The sequence below is a fragment of the Carcharhinus amblyrhynchos genome, chromosome 20 (assembly GCF_965287045.1).
Source record: "Carcharhinus amblyrhynchos chromosome 20, sCarAmb.v2.hapA, whole genome shotgun sequence".
Lineage (NCBI taxonomy): Eukaryota > Metazoa > Chordata > Chondrichthyes > Carcharhiniformes > Carcharhinidae > Carcharhinus > Carcharhinus amblyrhynchos.
The window spans coordinates 39,350,090-39,365,900 of record NC_137343.1 but is presented as its reverse complement, the minus strand read 5'-3'; the positions used below and the strand labels follow the sequence as shown (position 1 = coordinate 39,365,900).

Below are 15,811 nucleotides of genomic sequence, written 5' to 3'. Positions count from 1 at the left end.
AAGGGCAACTAAGGATGGGGAACAAAATGTTGGCATAGCCAGCGATGCCCACATAAAAATAATCTGAGAAAAGTAAAGTCACTTTCCTAGTAGTATGTTGTCAGTCCGATCCAGGAGCATCCAAGGCCTCCGTCCTTCTCTTTAGTTACTCAGTTTCTGTTCACTGTTCCTCCCCCAATCACCAACCTTCGCTGCCAAGATAGTCCTGGTGCCATGCTAGCTGAGGAACTGGTACAGGTGAATAGGCGTCGTCCTATTCATTCTGTTGGGCCATTGTGTCACCATAACAATGTGATTTCTGTTCACGGGCGTGAGGCCATGGGAACTGGACCTCACTGAGAAGTGTAGCTTCTGAATTAAACCACATATTCAGTTCAGTCAAATCTGAGCGCAGGGTCACAGTTCACGCAGAACCAAATAGAAAGATTCCAAGCACAGATTCTGGTCATGATTATAAAAATATCTGACTAATAAATTGCTTCTCCTGGTGGAGCCATCCAAAATGTATGCTTTTCCACCTTCTTCCCTCCCGACTCTCCTCTTCTTTTTTAACCATTTTGCCACAGAGCAAACAGCCCATCCTGTCAATGCTCTAATCAGTAAGCAATGAATGAGTAAGCGTCTTTAATTGAAATCCTTAAATGGACTCATGTCTTTTCTCACTCTCACTCCCTGCCTTGCAGCAATGATCGGGTCTTGTGGTGGGAATTACTCAATGGACGCTGGCATCATTTACTCACCCGATTTCCCTGACAACTATGCCAGCGGGAGAGTGTGCTACTGGACCATCCAGGTGCCGGGCGCCTCTCTCATCCAGTTTGACTTTGCCCTGTTTGACATTCGGGACTCGAGCGACATGGTGGAGTTCCTGGACGGCCGCAGCAATGACGTCCTCGCCAGGTTTGATGGGAGGAACCGACCGTATGACAGCGTGAACGTCTCCGCCAGCTTCGTCATTTTGTACTTTTACTCCGACCGGGTTAACCAGGCTGAGGGATTCGCCGTCCTGTATAGAGGTAGGCCGGGTGCCCGAGATGCACTTTTGCTCTATCTTTTGTGAGACATGGGTGTCATTAGATAGCCAGCATTTCTTGCCCATCCCAAGTTGCCCTTAGAGGGCAGTTGAGAGTCAACCACATTGAATCATAGAAGTAAAGTCTCGTGAATCCATGTTGACTTGGACCAAGATGATGAATGGGATGGATAGGATAGAGGTGGAGAGACTCTTCCCGCTCAGAAAGGATAGTAGGACTAGGGGGCACAGCCTCAAGATAAAGGGGGGGGCGGTTTAGAACGGAGTTGAGGAGGAACTTCTTCACTCAAAGGGTGGTGAATCTCTGGAATTCTCTGCCCGTTGAAGTGGTGGAGGCTGCCTCGCTAAATAATTTTAAGACGCGGGTTGATGGGTTTTTGATAAGCGAGGGGATTAAGGGTTATGGGGAGAGGGCGGGAAAGTGGAACTGAGCCATGACAGATCAGCCATGATCTTATTGAATGGCGGGGCAGGCTCGAAGGGCTAGTTGGCCTACTCCTGCTCCTATTTCTTATGTTCTTATGTAACCCTGTCACCGCTTTTCCAAATGCTCACTTATTACACCCTCAATAATTGACTCCAGCATTTTCCCCACCACCGGTGTCAGGCTAACCGGTCTATAATTCCTGGTTTTCTCTCTCCCTCCTTTTTTAAAAAAGTGGGGTTACATTAGCTTCCCTCCAATCCATTGGAACTCTTCCAGAATGCTGGAAAATGATTGCCAATCCGTTCACTATTTCTAGGGCCACTTCCTTGAGTACTCTGGGATGCAGAGCATCAGGCCCCGAGGACTTATCAGGTTATAATCCCAGCAATTTCCTCAGTACAATTTCCTGACTAATAAGGATTCCCTTCAGTTCCTCCTTCATGCTAGACCCTCTGTCCCCTAGTATTTCTGGAAGGTTTTTGTGTCCTCCTTAGTGAAGACAGATCCAAAGTGTTTGTTCGGCTGGTCTGCCATCTCTTTTTTGCCCATTGTGATTGTAATGGGGAAAAAAGAGATGGCAGACCAGCTGAACAAAGATGGCTAATGTAACCCCACTTTTTAAAAAAGGAGGGAGAGAGGAAACCAGGAATTATAGACCAGTTAGCCTGACACCAGCTGATTCTAACTGTAAGGGACGTATTTTTGTCTTTACCAGTCTTTTTCTCTTCATGCATCTATAGAAGGTTTTGCAGTCAGTTTTTATGATTCCTGTAAGCTTATTCTTGTAGTCTGTTTTCCTCTTCTGAATTAAACCCTTTGTCTTCTTCTGCTGGATTTTAAATTTCTCCCAGTCCTCAGGTTTGCTTCTTTTCCTGGTCAATTTATATGCCTCCCCTTTGGCTTTCACACTATCTCTGATTTCCCTTGTTAGCCATGGATGACCCACCTTCCCCATTTTACACTAATGCCAGACAGGGATGTACAGTTGTTGAAGTTCATCCATATGTTCTTTACATGTCTGCCATTGCCTACCCATTGTCAACCCCTCAAGTATCCTTTGCCAGCTTATCACCAATGTGTGTCTCATCCATCAAAGTTAGCTTTCCTCAGGTTCAGGACCCTAGTCTCAGACTTAACTGTGTCACTCTCCATCTTACTGAAGAATTCTACCATATTGTGGTCACTCTTCCCCAAAGGATCTCGCACCACAAGGTTGCTAATTAATCCTCTCTCACTACACAGTACCCAGTGTAGGATGGTCTGCTCTCTGGTTGGTTCCCCAACATATTGGTCGAGAAAACCATTCCTTATGCATCCCAGGAAATCCTCCTCCATAGCATTGCTACCAGTTTGGTGAGCCCAATCAATATGCAGATTGGGTTCCTCTATAACAACCACTGTACTCTTACTGCACACATCTCTAATTTCCTGCTTAATGCCATCGCTAACCTCACTACTACCGTTTGGTGATCTGTACACAACTCCCACTAGCATTTTTTGTCCTTTGGTATTCCGCAGCTACACCATACAGATTCCACATCTTCCAGGCTAATGTCCTTCCTTACTATCCCATTAATCTCCACTTTAACCAGCAATGATACCCTCCTCTCCTTTCCATCTACCTTTCCTGAATATTGAATACCCCTGGATGTATACTCAGTGGCTCAGTGACTAGCACTGCTAGCTGTGCAGATACATGGATTTGGGCCTGTGTCTGTGGGAGTTTGCGCATTCTCCCTGTGGTTGCGTGGGTTTCCTCCGGGCGCTCCGGTTTCCTCCCACACCCCAAAGATGTGCTCTTAGGCTAATTGGTTTCCACCAAATTGACACTATTTCTTCCCTGAATCTGACTGAGTAGGGTCCCATTCGTAGACATGCAGGGTAGAATAGGTGTAGGGCGATGCGGCAGCGCGGGCTCGTTGGGCCGAAGGGCCTGTTTCCCGTGCTGGGTTGTTCTTTGTTCTTTGTTCTTTGTTCTTGAGTTCCCATTCCCTGGTCACCCTGGAATCAGTCTCTGGATCCCAATTATATCATATCCATTAATGACTGACTGTGCAGGTAATTCATCCACCTTATTACAAACTCTCCTTGCTTTGAGGCACTCAGCCTTTAGGCTTGTTTTTTGGCATTTATTGCCCTCTTAGAATAATGATGCAATGGGGCCCTTTTTGATTTTTATCTTTGGCTTCTTTGCCTTCCACCTTTCCCCTCACTGCCTTTTGTTTCTGTCCCCCACTTTACTTCCCTCTGACATCCTGCATCGGTTCCCACACCCTCCCCAACAGCGCTTTAGTTTAAACCCTCCCCAACAACACTAGCAAGCAGACTTGGATGAAGAGACTATAAGTGATGATCTAAGTTTGGCGACAATAAAAATCTAGATTGGAATGTAAGTTGTGAGGAACACACAAAGAGACAAAGCTATAAAGAGAGATTAACTGTGTGGGTTGGCAGATGGAGTATAATGTGGGAAAGTGGGAGGGTATGAGTAGAAAAGCAGAACATGTATTAAAAGGTGCGGAGCTTCTCAATATTGACATAGTAGTTGATGCCAAAACATTGACTGCATTCAAAAGGTGGCTGGATATAGCACTTGGGGCGAACGGGATCAAAGGTTATGGAGAGAAAGCAGGATTAGGCTATTGAGTTGGACGATCAGCCATGATTGTAGTGAATGGTGGATCAGACTCAAAGGACCAAAGTGCTTTAGGGTATTCATTGTGGTGGCTTTGAGTCTCCTGCTCTCCATCTAATGATGCTATCTCTATAAAGTATCGGGAATGTTCTATTGATCTCGGGGTTTTCATGCGAGAATAATTACTGCTCCTATCTTCTATGTTCCTATGTTTGAAGTGCGCGATCAGGTTAGGTACTGTTATTGGAATTGATAGTGATTTCATTATTTTAAACTGCTGCATTAATATATATTACCCCCACTGCCAAGAAGCCAAACAAAAAAGACTTCTGCTTTCTCTGCACTTAAGAAAATATATTGGAGTGTGCTTTTTAATGACAGAAGGTCATGAATGGTCAATAGCTACTTGTATCGCTATAGAGTACACTGGAGAATCCACTCTTAAGTATCTTCATGAACGATAACAGGATCATAGAATCTCTACAGTGCAGAAGAGGCCATTCAGCCCATCGCATCTGCACCGACTCTCTGACAGAGAATCTTACCCAGGCCCACTACCAGGTCCTAATCCTGACATCCCACCCATTTCCCATGACTGTTTGACCTAAGCTACACATCTTGGGACAGCAAGGGGCAATTTATCATGGTCAGTCCACCTAACGTGCATATCGTGTGGAGTGTGGGAGGAAACCGGAGCACTCGGAGAAAATCCATGCAGATATGGGGAGAATGTGCAAACTCCACACAGACAGTGGCCCGAGGCCAGAATTGAACCCGGTCCTTGGCGCTGTGAGGCAGGTTCTCAGCTGATGGTAAGATTCCGTTGCTTCACTATGTGGAGAATAATTCCTGTTGTGGTATGCTGTATATGAGTAAACACACAGTGCTTATTCCTGGCAGGCAGAAAGTGTGCTGCAACCTGTAGTGTATTATAGGAAATGCATACAGACCCTTCAAGGACCAACCTTGGGTCCAGGTAGGCCTGGTATTAGTACAAGTGCCATAACTGGCCCTATAAATTTCCCTTTCGGATTCCCTTCAGCAATGACTTACAAAGTCCATGATTTAAACTTGAGACTTTTATAAAATAATGCTTAAAACTAACTGAGAAATGGCTGCAAGGTTAGGTGGATTGCTCATGTTAAATTGCCCCTTAGTGTTGGGGGATGAGCTGGGTTAAAGCGAATTACAGGAATAGGGCCTGGGTGGGATTGTGGTTGGTACAGACTTGATGGGCCAAATGGCCTCCTTCTGTACTGTAGAGATTCAATGATGGATTCTGTGTCAATGCATCTTTCTATTTGCCATGGTTAAAAAGATTGTTTGGGAGGAAGGTTCAGATTTAAAGTGCCCCATTCTGAGGGTGAATGAGACTTCCAGACAGAAGAAGGGAAGGCTTTCAAGTGGTTTATTGCCGTTACTCCTTCGGGGAGATATTTAAAGGATGTTTATTGTGCGTTTAAACGGACTACAATTCCCCCTCTGCTTCTTGCTCCACAGCTATTAAAGACAGCCCCTGTGCACTGCTTCCAGCGAGCAAGAATGATATAAATACATCGGATATGATCACGGAGAGGGTCGGTCCTGGCACCAACGCAGCTCGGTCGTCAAAGATCCTTTACTTCATCACGGCAAGCCCCAGCCAATCGAACCAGAACATGCCGGGTGGGTACCACTCTTCCACTGGACGGCACTCTCTGGTTATCATCACTGGTCCCCGACTAACCGTCCCTCTGCTTGTTTACAGTGTGGACTATCTATGCCTTGGCAGCCCTGCTTATCCTGACGGCAATAGCGATGGTTTCGAAGATTCTTCTTCATCTAACGGTGAAGTAAGTTTGAGGAGTTTTGTTTCGCCCGAACGTGGATAGTTTTCGCTTGAAGTCGTTGTAAAAATTTGTTTCTGGTGGCTGAGTTGGTGAGCGTGCTGCAAGGCGTGGCATTTAGCTCAGGAGAGTTACGTGGTCAGATCTCACGGTGCAATGAGTCAGGCTTAGAACCCTGCAACAGGATTGACTCTTTCCCAGGTCAGAAATGACAAAACACAAGGGGTCACAAGTTCAAGGTAAGGGGGGGGAGGTCAAGGTTCAATACTGATATTTTACACAGAGGGTGGTGGGGTCCTGGAATGCACAACCAAGCAAAGTGGTTGAGGCAGACAAGCTAGGATCATTTAAGACTTATCTAGATGGCCACATGAACAGATTGGGAATAGAGAGATACAAACGGATGGTCTAGTTAGGAATACATGATCAGTGCAAACTTGGAGGGCCGAAGGGCCTGTTCCTGTGCTGTATTGTTCTTTGACTGGTACAGACTGTAAATTGGCAATGTCTAGACTCAATGACAATCCAATATCACACTGATTTCTGAGTCGCTTCCTGCTGGTTTTGTTTCACTTGTTTAACACGTACACCATGCATTAAATTTCACCAGCCATATCGCAGACCATTTCTATAAGTGATCCAGAATCCTCCTTCGTTCTTGAGCTGCATTTGCCTCCCTACAGTTTCATCTGGAATGTGTACTCGACAGAAGGAGGGAAATGAAGAGCCCATCTGTGTGTGCGTCATTGAGAGTTATGGCGCAGTTACTGTCTAATCACACTGTGTGATCAACAGTAATAATGAAACACTTAAAGAGTAATCATCTCAGAATTACAGCACAGAAGGAGGCCATTCGGCCCATCATGTGTATGCTAGCTCTCTGAATGAGAAACTTCACCTGGTGCCACTCCCTGCCTTCTCCCCATAACCCTGCATGTTCTTTCTTTTCAGATAACTTAATTCCCTCTTCAATGCCTCAGTTGATCCACTCTTCATCACAGGTTCAAGCTGTGCATTTTCAGATCTTCCCCTCATTCTCAATCCTTCCACCAATGGGAACAATTTCTCCTTGCGTCCTCTGTCCAGACCACCCGTGTTTTTGAGTACCTCTACCTTCTCTTCTCCAATGCACACAGTCCCAACTTCTCCAATCCAGCTGCACAATGCTGAACTTCATTATCCTTGAAACCATCCTCTTGCATCTTTTCTGCCCTCTCTCTAATGCTTTCATATCTTTCCTAAAGTGTGGCACCCACCGCTGAAGGCAATAGTCCAGCTGGGGCCAAACCAGTGTTCAAAAAAGTTCAAGGTAACCTTCTTGCTCTTGTCTTCTGCGCCTCTATTAATAAAGTAAGAAGTCTCACAACACCAGGTTAAAGTCCAGCAGGTATATTTGGAATCATGAGCTTTCGGAGTGTTGCTCCTTAATCAGGTGAGTGATGAAGGAGCCATGATTGAATGGCGGAGCAGACTCAATGGGCTGAGTGGCCTAATTCTGCTCCTATGTCTTATGGTCTTACTGTGCCCACTCCAGTCCAATGCCGCATCTCTACATCATGGCTTCTATTAATAAAGCATAGGATGTTGTATATTTTATTAATTGTTCTCTTAACCTACCCGGTCACCTTTAATGATTACTATATATATAATCACCCTGTATTGTCACTCTTCTTTAGTATTATATCCTTTGTTTTGTATTACCTCTCTGTGTTCTTTCGACCAAATTGAATCACTTCACACTTCTCTGCATTGAACTTCACCTGCCACCTGTCTGCCATTTCCAGTGATAGTATTTTGCATTTTCTGTAATATCTATGGGCAGATACTATTAGGATTGACCAAAACACCAGTAGTTGGAGAAATAATAGGACTAAAAGTCTGACACCATAAAGGATCATCCATCTAGTATCCAAACTCTTCAGTTACAACAACCAGCAGAGTTTTGTGCATTTGTAATGTGACAGAATGGGGAACTGCTGAATGCCAAGCACACAATGTATTGGATTTATTAATAAAAGACCAGAAAGCAAGCTAAAGAAGAGGTTGTAGTAACCAGCGAATGAGATGTAGATATTGAATAAGGAATATATTTACTTAAAGTTTATTTATTAGTGCCACAAGTAGGTTTACATTAACACTGTAATGAAGTAACTGTGAAAATTCCCTAGTCGCCACAGTCTGGCGTATATTCGGGTACATTGAGGGACAATTTATCGTGGCCAATGCACCTAATCAGCACGACTTCCGGGCTGTGGGAAACCGGAGCAGCCGGAAAAAACCCACGCAGACAGAGAGAACATGCAGACTCCACACAGTGACCCAAGCTGGGAATTGAACCCGGATCTCTGGTGCTGTGAGGCAGCAGCGCTAACCACTGTGCCACCAAGAATGTATGTATTAGGCTACATTAATCCGGAGAGGGCAATACATTGATTGAGCTCAGTTTGAGACATCATTCGTTAATAAAAGCATCATGTTATGGACTGATGTATCATTTATTAATATAATGAGAAATGGAGCTGTTAACCAGTGTCGTATCTGACCAGGGGATTCCTTATGCCTGAGGATCAAATTATGAGGAAAAATTAGATTGATCTTTCAGTCTTGAAAAGAGGCAATGGAGAGATAATGGGTGTATTAAAAGATAGATATGGAACACCACTTCAAACAAAACTATGACAGCAGGAGTAAGGAGCACGAGCTGAAAGTTATAAAAGGCAAATTAGGGATTGGTGGCAGGAGGTCCATCATATGAAGAATGACCAAAACGTAGAATGGGTTTTGTGGTAGAGACATTGAACATAAGAAATAGGCGCAGGAGTCGACTGTGCACCCTCCAAACCTGTCCCACCATTCAATATGATCTACATACAGTAGGGACACAAACCCTCGCATCTCATAAGAAGCAGTTGAATGCTGCTTTGAGGGAACTCCGGAATCCTGAAAAGAAGGAATGAGGAAAAATAACTATAGGTGTTTTTGACCATGAATACAAAATCATTTTCCAGATCATAGCAACCTCTATGTTGGTCTGCCTTTCGTTGATTTTAACAGCCCTGGTCTTGTACTTTGTTGGTCCTTAGGGAGACCTCAGGATGCAGAGAAATGTGTTTTTGCTCCAAAGTGGAAGGTAATGATGCCATTAGTGTCTCCATTTTGGTCTTGAGTGTTTTCATCGGGCAGTTATCTGTGTTACAGACGTCACGTTGTCAGATGCAGGGAGCTAATTCTGGAAGTATTGTCAGCCAGAAGCAAAATGCCAGTGAATCTGACAGCAGCCTCATGAGTGCATGGGTCCCTGCTGCTACCACAGCATTGAAAGCCCAATCAATTATCTCTCTTGCATGCTGTTGGCCTGGCTCTGGAAATGTTGAAGGCCTTTGTATACTTATTGTAACTTAGCAACAGGACAAAGCCATTCAGCCCTTGTCATTCAGTTAGACCCGGGCTAATCGATGTCTCCACTCCGTTCTCCCATCATTGCTTATATCACTCGCCACCCTTTCCCATTGAAATCTACTGATCGCATCCTGGAAAGTTCCAGTTATTCCAGCATCCGCAGCCTTTTGGGGGAGAAAATTCCAGAATCTCAAGACCCTTTGTGATGTGCCCCTGGTTTCATTCCAGAGTGGCCTCGCTCTAATTCTAAGATTATGTCCTCGATCTTGAATCCTGCATCGGAGGGACTAGATTCACTGTATCCACGCGTCAGGTCCGTGGGTACGATTCTCTGGCGTCCCCATGGCATTTTTCCTTGGCAGCAGAAGATGGTGCTGCCTCCGTTGGTGGTGGGATCCCCTGGTCCCACCCTGTCAATGGGAATTCCCATTGAAGCCACCCTAGACCACCAGGAAAGCCATGGCAGGGGGTATGTTGCCAATGGGACCAGAGAATCCCGCCGGGCAAATGACTGAAGAATTCCGGCTCACAAAACGTTTTAAATATCTTGACTAAAGTTAAACTTTATTGACAATACTTCCAGAATTAGTTCCCTGCATCTGACAACGTGACGTCTGTAACACAGATAACTGCCCGATGAAAACACTCAAGACCAAAATGGAGACACTAATGGCATCATTACCTTCCACTTTGGAGCAGAAACACATTTCTCTGCATCTTGAGTTCTCCCTAAGGACCAACAAAGTACAAGACCAGGGCTGTTAAAATCAACGAAAGGCAGAACAACATGGAGGTTGCTATGATCCGGAAAATGATTTTGTATTCATGGTCAAAAACACCAACAGTTATTTTTTCTCCATTCCTTCTTTTCAGGATTCCGGAGTTCCCTCAAAGCAGCATTCAACTGAGATGTGAGGGTTTGTGCCCCTACTGTCCTAGATCAACCATGATCATATTGAATGGTGGGGCAGCTTTGGAGGGTGCACAGTCGACCCCTGCATCTATTTCTTACGTTCAATGTCTCTACCACAAACCCATTCTACATTTTGGTCATTCTTCATCCGATAAACCTCCTGCCAATCTCTAATTTGCCTTTTATAACTTCCAGCTCATGCTCCTTACTCCTGCTGTCATCGTTTTGTTTGAAGCGGTGTTCCATATCTATCTTTTAATATTAGTCACAAGTGAGGCTTACATTAACCCTGCAGTGAAGTTACTGTGAAAATCCCCTAGTCGCCACTGTCTGCCTGTTCGGGTCACCAGCACGTCTTTCAGGACGTGGGAGGAAACTGGAGCACCGGAGGAAACCCACACAGACATGAGGAGAATATGCAGACTCCGCACAGACAGTGACCCAAGCCGGGAATCGAACCCAGGTCCCTGGCGTAGTGAGGCAGCAGTGCTAACCACCGTGCCGCCTTGCTTCTCAAAGGGCACATCTCCTGATTATGAGGGTTTAAAACGGTTCAAATGTTCGCCACTGAGGAATCAAAGACTTACAAAACGTTCTCATAACAAGTACCACCTGTGTCCTTAATATAGATTTAGCCAGATTTATGGAACTTTCTCTCCTCATTTAACCTCTCAAACCATGGAATCTACTGCTGAATTGATCCTGTACTGTTTCAGTATACCCTTCCTGAGATATGGAGCAAAATTCTCCCGCTTCCCAGTATTTCCCAGCGGTGGAAAGTGGCAAGCTGTTCACTAGTGGTGGGATTTTCCAGTCCCGCCGCTGTCAATGGGATTTCACATTGATGTCAGCCCACGTCGCTGCCAAACCCACGGGTGAGCGTGCGCCACTAGCAGGAACGGAGAATGTGGCTGGCGTGAACGGCTGGAATTCTCCAATGTCGATGCCCCCACTGCAAGCAAGAAAGGAGAAATTGGTATTCAGCCAAGTCTCCATTCACATCAGTGGGACTGGAGAATCCCCAGCGCAGGCGAGGTCGGAGATTCTGACAAGTGGTGACCAAAACTCCAGAATGGTTTTGACCAAAGCTTCATATATTCCCCTTTGTATTTCAGTGACCTCAGCTGTGTGTGATCCCAAGGTCTGGGTGACAACATTGAGGCCTCCTTGTCTTTAATCATACCCCCAGACGTCTGTTCCTTCCCAAGAAAGTAGCCGGTCACAATGTTGAAACGACCCCCTTATACAGGCTGTACTTCAAAAGTGCTCGTGAGAAGTAACATCTGAGCCAGGTATCAGCATTAAAAGCAATCCAGCCATCAATAAACTTCACGGTAATTTAAAAAATAGCTGGAATGATATAAAAGACTTCTGTGAAGGAAATCTTCAAAGAGTGAGTTTTGCTAAGGTCATCAGAGAGCTGGCTCATAGTAGTTACTGATAATAGCAACATGAAACACTGAGGTTGAAAAAGCACAGAATAACATTAAAATAAATGGAGCCATATCTTCAAATGCAAGTCAAAAAATGAACTGTGGCGTCACCGATTGTTACCAAAATTTTTTTCTCCTTTGTCAGGACGTGGGTGTTGATGGCAAGGCCAGCGTTTATTGTTTGGGGTGGCACCGTGCCTAGGACTGCCGCTTCACAGCGCCAGGGACCTGGGTTTGATTCCCAGCTGGTGTCACTGTTTGTGCAGAGTTTGCACATTCTCCCCATGTCTGCGTGGGTTTCCTCCGGATGCTCCGGTTTCCTCCACTGTCCGAAAGACGTGCTGGTTAGGTGCATTGGCCATGTTAAGTTTGCCCTCAGTGTATCCAAACAGGTGCCAGAGTAGGTACCTAAAGTATGATAACTAGGCGATTTTCACAGTAACTTCATTGCAGTGTTAATGTAAGCCTACTTGTAACACTAATTAAAAACAAAATTGTTGCCAAGCCCTAATTCTCCTTGAACTGAGTGACTTGTTAGGCCATTTCAGAGAGTAGCTAAGAGTCAACTGTAATTGCTGTGGATTTGGAGTCACATGTAGGCCAGACTGAATAAGGAGGGAAGATTTCCTTCCCTAAAGGAACCAGTGGGTTTTAACGACAATTGGTGATAGTTGTCATGGTTACCATCTCTGATTTCAATCTCAGATTTTATAAATTGAATTTAAATTCCAGTGCCTGTGATAATGGAACTTGAACCCGTGTTCACAGAGCATTAGGCCGGATCCCTCAGTTACCAGATGTTGGCCGAAATTCTCCCGTCTCACCCGCTGTGGGAATTGTAGCGGGCGAGACAGAAGATTCGGTGGACTATGTAAAGATCCATTGAGCTCGGGAAGGAACTGCTAGAATTTCAGGGTCTTGGGGCGCGTACGGCCGGAGTATCCTGCCCATTATTGCTATGCCACCATCAGATCACGTCAGATGGTGGAATTTGAATTAAATTTTTCAAAAATCTGGAATTAAGGAGCTACTGATGACCGTGAAAGCATGTTCGATCGTCGGAAAAACCAACTGGTTCACTAATGAAGGAAATCTGCTGTCTTTACCTGGTCTGGCCTACATGTAGCTCCACAACAATTAGATAACATTCAACTGCCCTCTGAAATGGCCTAGCAAACCACTCAGTTGTCAAGAAGGTAGGTAGTTCACCACCATCTTCACAAGGGCAAATAGGGATGGGCAATAAATGGTGGCCAGCCAGTGATGCCCATGTCCCATGAATGGATAAACAAAAATATTCAGCTGAGACATCCAGTGCTGCTTTTTTTCTAGTTCCTTCAGTTTCAGTTGTGGATTGCCATTTTCTGATCTCAGTTTTGTCTTTGTCTGTCTGCAGCAGAGCTTTGTCCTTGTCCTTCACTTTCGTTTCATCATTAGTGAGGTCTGCCTCTGGCGAAGCCTTAACTTGTTTCAGTTCTGTAACTGTGCGACTCATGGCTTCATGATCATAGAATCCCTACGGTACAGAAGGAGGCTATTCAGCCCATTGAACTTGCACCGACAACAATCTCACCTAGACCCTATCACCGTAACCTCGTGTATTTACCCTGCTAATTCCCCTGACACTACGGGACAATTTAGCATGGCCAATCTACCAAACGTACACATGCAGGGCACCCGGAGGAAACCCACGCAGACATGGGGAGAATGTGCAAACTCCACACAGACAGTAACCTGAGGTCGGAATTGAACCCTGGTCACTGGCACTGTGAGGCAGCAGTGCTAACCATTGTGTCACCGTGTTGCCTTGGAAAGCTTGGAAAGTTCTATGGCTTTTCCTTTCAATACCTCCTTCTTTTCATTTCTTCAGCTCTTCAGCCTGTTCCCTGTAGCTTTCGACTTCCTCCTGGAATATGAGAACATTGCTCTCAACTGCTTCTTTCGTCTGATCGGAGTAACGTTAAAGTCATTTCGCTTCACTTTGTAAATTTCCAGAGGAATTAATGGTGAGGGATTCTTGTAGCATTTGAAGATCCTTTAACAGGTCATCCTTTTCTTTGTGAAGCTTACTTGCATCATCTTGATGTTTCCTGTAATGCAGCAGAGCCTACTGTATCTTCTGCTGTGTCTCCAATCTGCTGTTTAAGACCATTTTCATTTCTTCATGTTGGTAACTCTAGTACTAGACAGGTCAGGCAAGAGCTGGGCGGAGAGCAAAGGAAGTCTAGATTAAACTGCGTTTGTTTCAATGCAAGAGGCCTGACGGGCAAGGCAGATGAACTCAGGACGTGGAAGGGGGACATGGGACATGGCTAAGGGAGGGACAGAACTGGCAACTCAATGTTCCAGGGAACTGATGCTATAAAAAACATAGAACAGGAGGTAAGAGAGGTGAGGGAGTTGCATTTTTGTTTAAGGAAAATATCACGGCAGTACTGAGAGGGGACATATCCGAGTGTTTGCCCACTGAGTCTATATGGGTTTGAACTAAGAAATAAGAGAGGGGAAATCACCTTGATAGGATTGTACTCTAGGTCCCCAAATAGTCAGTGGGAAATTGAGGAACAAATATGTAAGGAGATTGCAGATAGCTCCAAGAAAAGCTGAGTGGTAATCATAGAATCCTACAGTGCAGAGGGAAGCCATTCACCTCATCGAGTCTGCATTGACCACAATCCCACCCATGTTCTACCTCCATATCCCTACATATTTTACCCATTAATCCCTCTAACCTACGCATCTCAGGACACTAAGGGACAATTTTTAACATGGCCAATCCACCTAACCCGCACATCTTTGGACTGTGGGAGGAAACCCACAGGGACACAAGGAGAATGTGCAAACTCCATACAGACAGTGACCCGAGCTGGGAATCGAACCCAGGTCCCTGGAGTGTGAAGCAGCAGTGCTAACCACTGTGCTACTGTGCCGCCCTATACCGTAATAGTCGGGGACTTTAATTTTCCTAACATTGACTGGGACAGCCATAATATTAGGGGCTTGGATGGAGAGAAATTTGTTGACTGTATTCAGGAAGAATTTCTCAATGAATATATGGATGGCCCAACTAGAGAAAGGGCAAAACTTGACCTCCTCTTGGGAAATAAGGAAAGGCAAGTGACAGAAGTGTTAGTAAGGGATCACTTTGGGATCAGTGGTTTCATTAGTTTTAAGATGGTTATGGAGAATGATAAGTCTGGTCCAAAATTTAATATTCTAAATTGGAGCAAGGCCAATTTTGATGATATTAGACAGAAACTTTTAACTGGAGGAGTCTGTTGGCAGGCAAAGGGATGGCTGGTAAGTGGGAGGCTTTCAAAATCGCGTTAACCAGAGTTCAGAGTAAGCATATTCTTTTTAGAGTGAAGGGCAAGACTGGCAGAAGTAGGGAATTGTGGATGATTCAGGATATTGAGACCCTGGACAGAAAGAAGGAGGCACATGACATGCATAGGCAGCTGGGATCAAGTTGATCTCTTGAAGAGTGTAAAGGGTTTCGGAGTAGATCATAGAATATTACGGCACAGTACAGGCCCTTCAGCCCTCAATGTTGTGCCAGGCTATGCCCAAACCCAAGATCAAGCTATCCCCTCCCTATAATTCTAGAGTTGAGGGAGAAATCAGGAAGGTAAAAAGGGGACACCAGATTGCTTTGACAGATAAGGCAAAGGAGAATCCAAAGATCATCTTCAAATATATAAAGGGCAAAAGAGTAACTAGGAAAAGAATAGGACTTCTTAAGGATCAACATGGTCACCTGTGAGCGGATACACAAGAGATGGGTGAAATCCAAAATGAATATTTCACAGTATTTACTGTTGAGAAAGGCAGGGATGTTAGGGAACTTGGGAAAATAAATTGTGATATCTTGAGGAGTGTAAATATTACAGAGAAGGAGGTGCTGGAAAGAATTAATTTCGACCTCGAGTGACTGTGTGGAGTTTGCACATTCTCCCCGTTTCCTCCGGTTTCCTCACATAGTCCAAAAATGTGTGGGTTAGGAAGATTGACCATGTTAAATTGTCAGGGGGATGAGAAGGGTAAATATGTGGGGTTAGGGGGATAGGGCCTGGGTGAGATTGTTGTCGGTGCAGACTTGATGGGCCGAATGGCCTCCTTCCACACTGTAGAGATTCTATGATTCT

The 15,811-nt window shown here is 45.0% G+C and overlaps 1 protein-coding gene across 1 annotated transcript in view; it reads left to right on the top strand.

Moving 5' to 3' along the window:
* Positions 1-15,811, top strand: part of kremen1 (kringle containing transmembrane protein 1) — a 162,261-nt gene that overhangs the window by 104,109 nt on the left and 42,341 nt on the right. Inside the window, exons 6-8 of the mRNA XM_080208431.1 lie at positions 684-1,016; positions 5,596-5,760; positions 5,843-5,927. Coding sequence (XP_080064557.1) covers positions 684-1,016; positions 5,596-5,760; positions 5,843-5,927 — 583 coding nt within the window. The remainder of the gene's footprint in view (positions 1-683; positions 1,017-5,595; positions 5,761-5,842; positions 5,928-15,811) is intronic.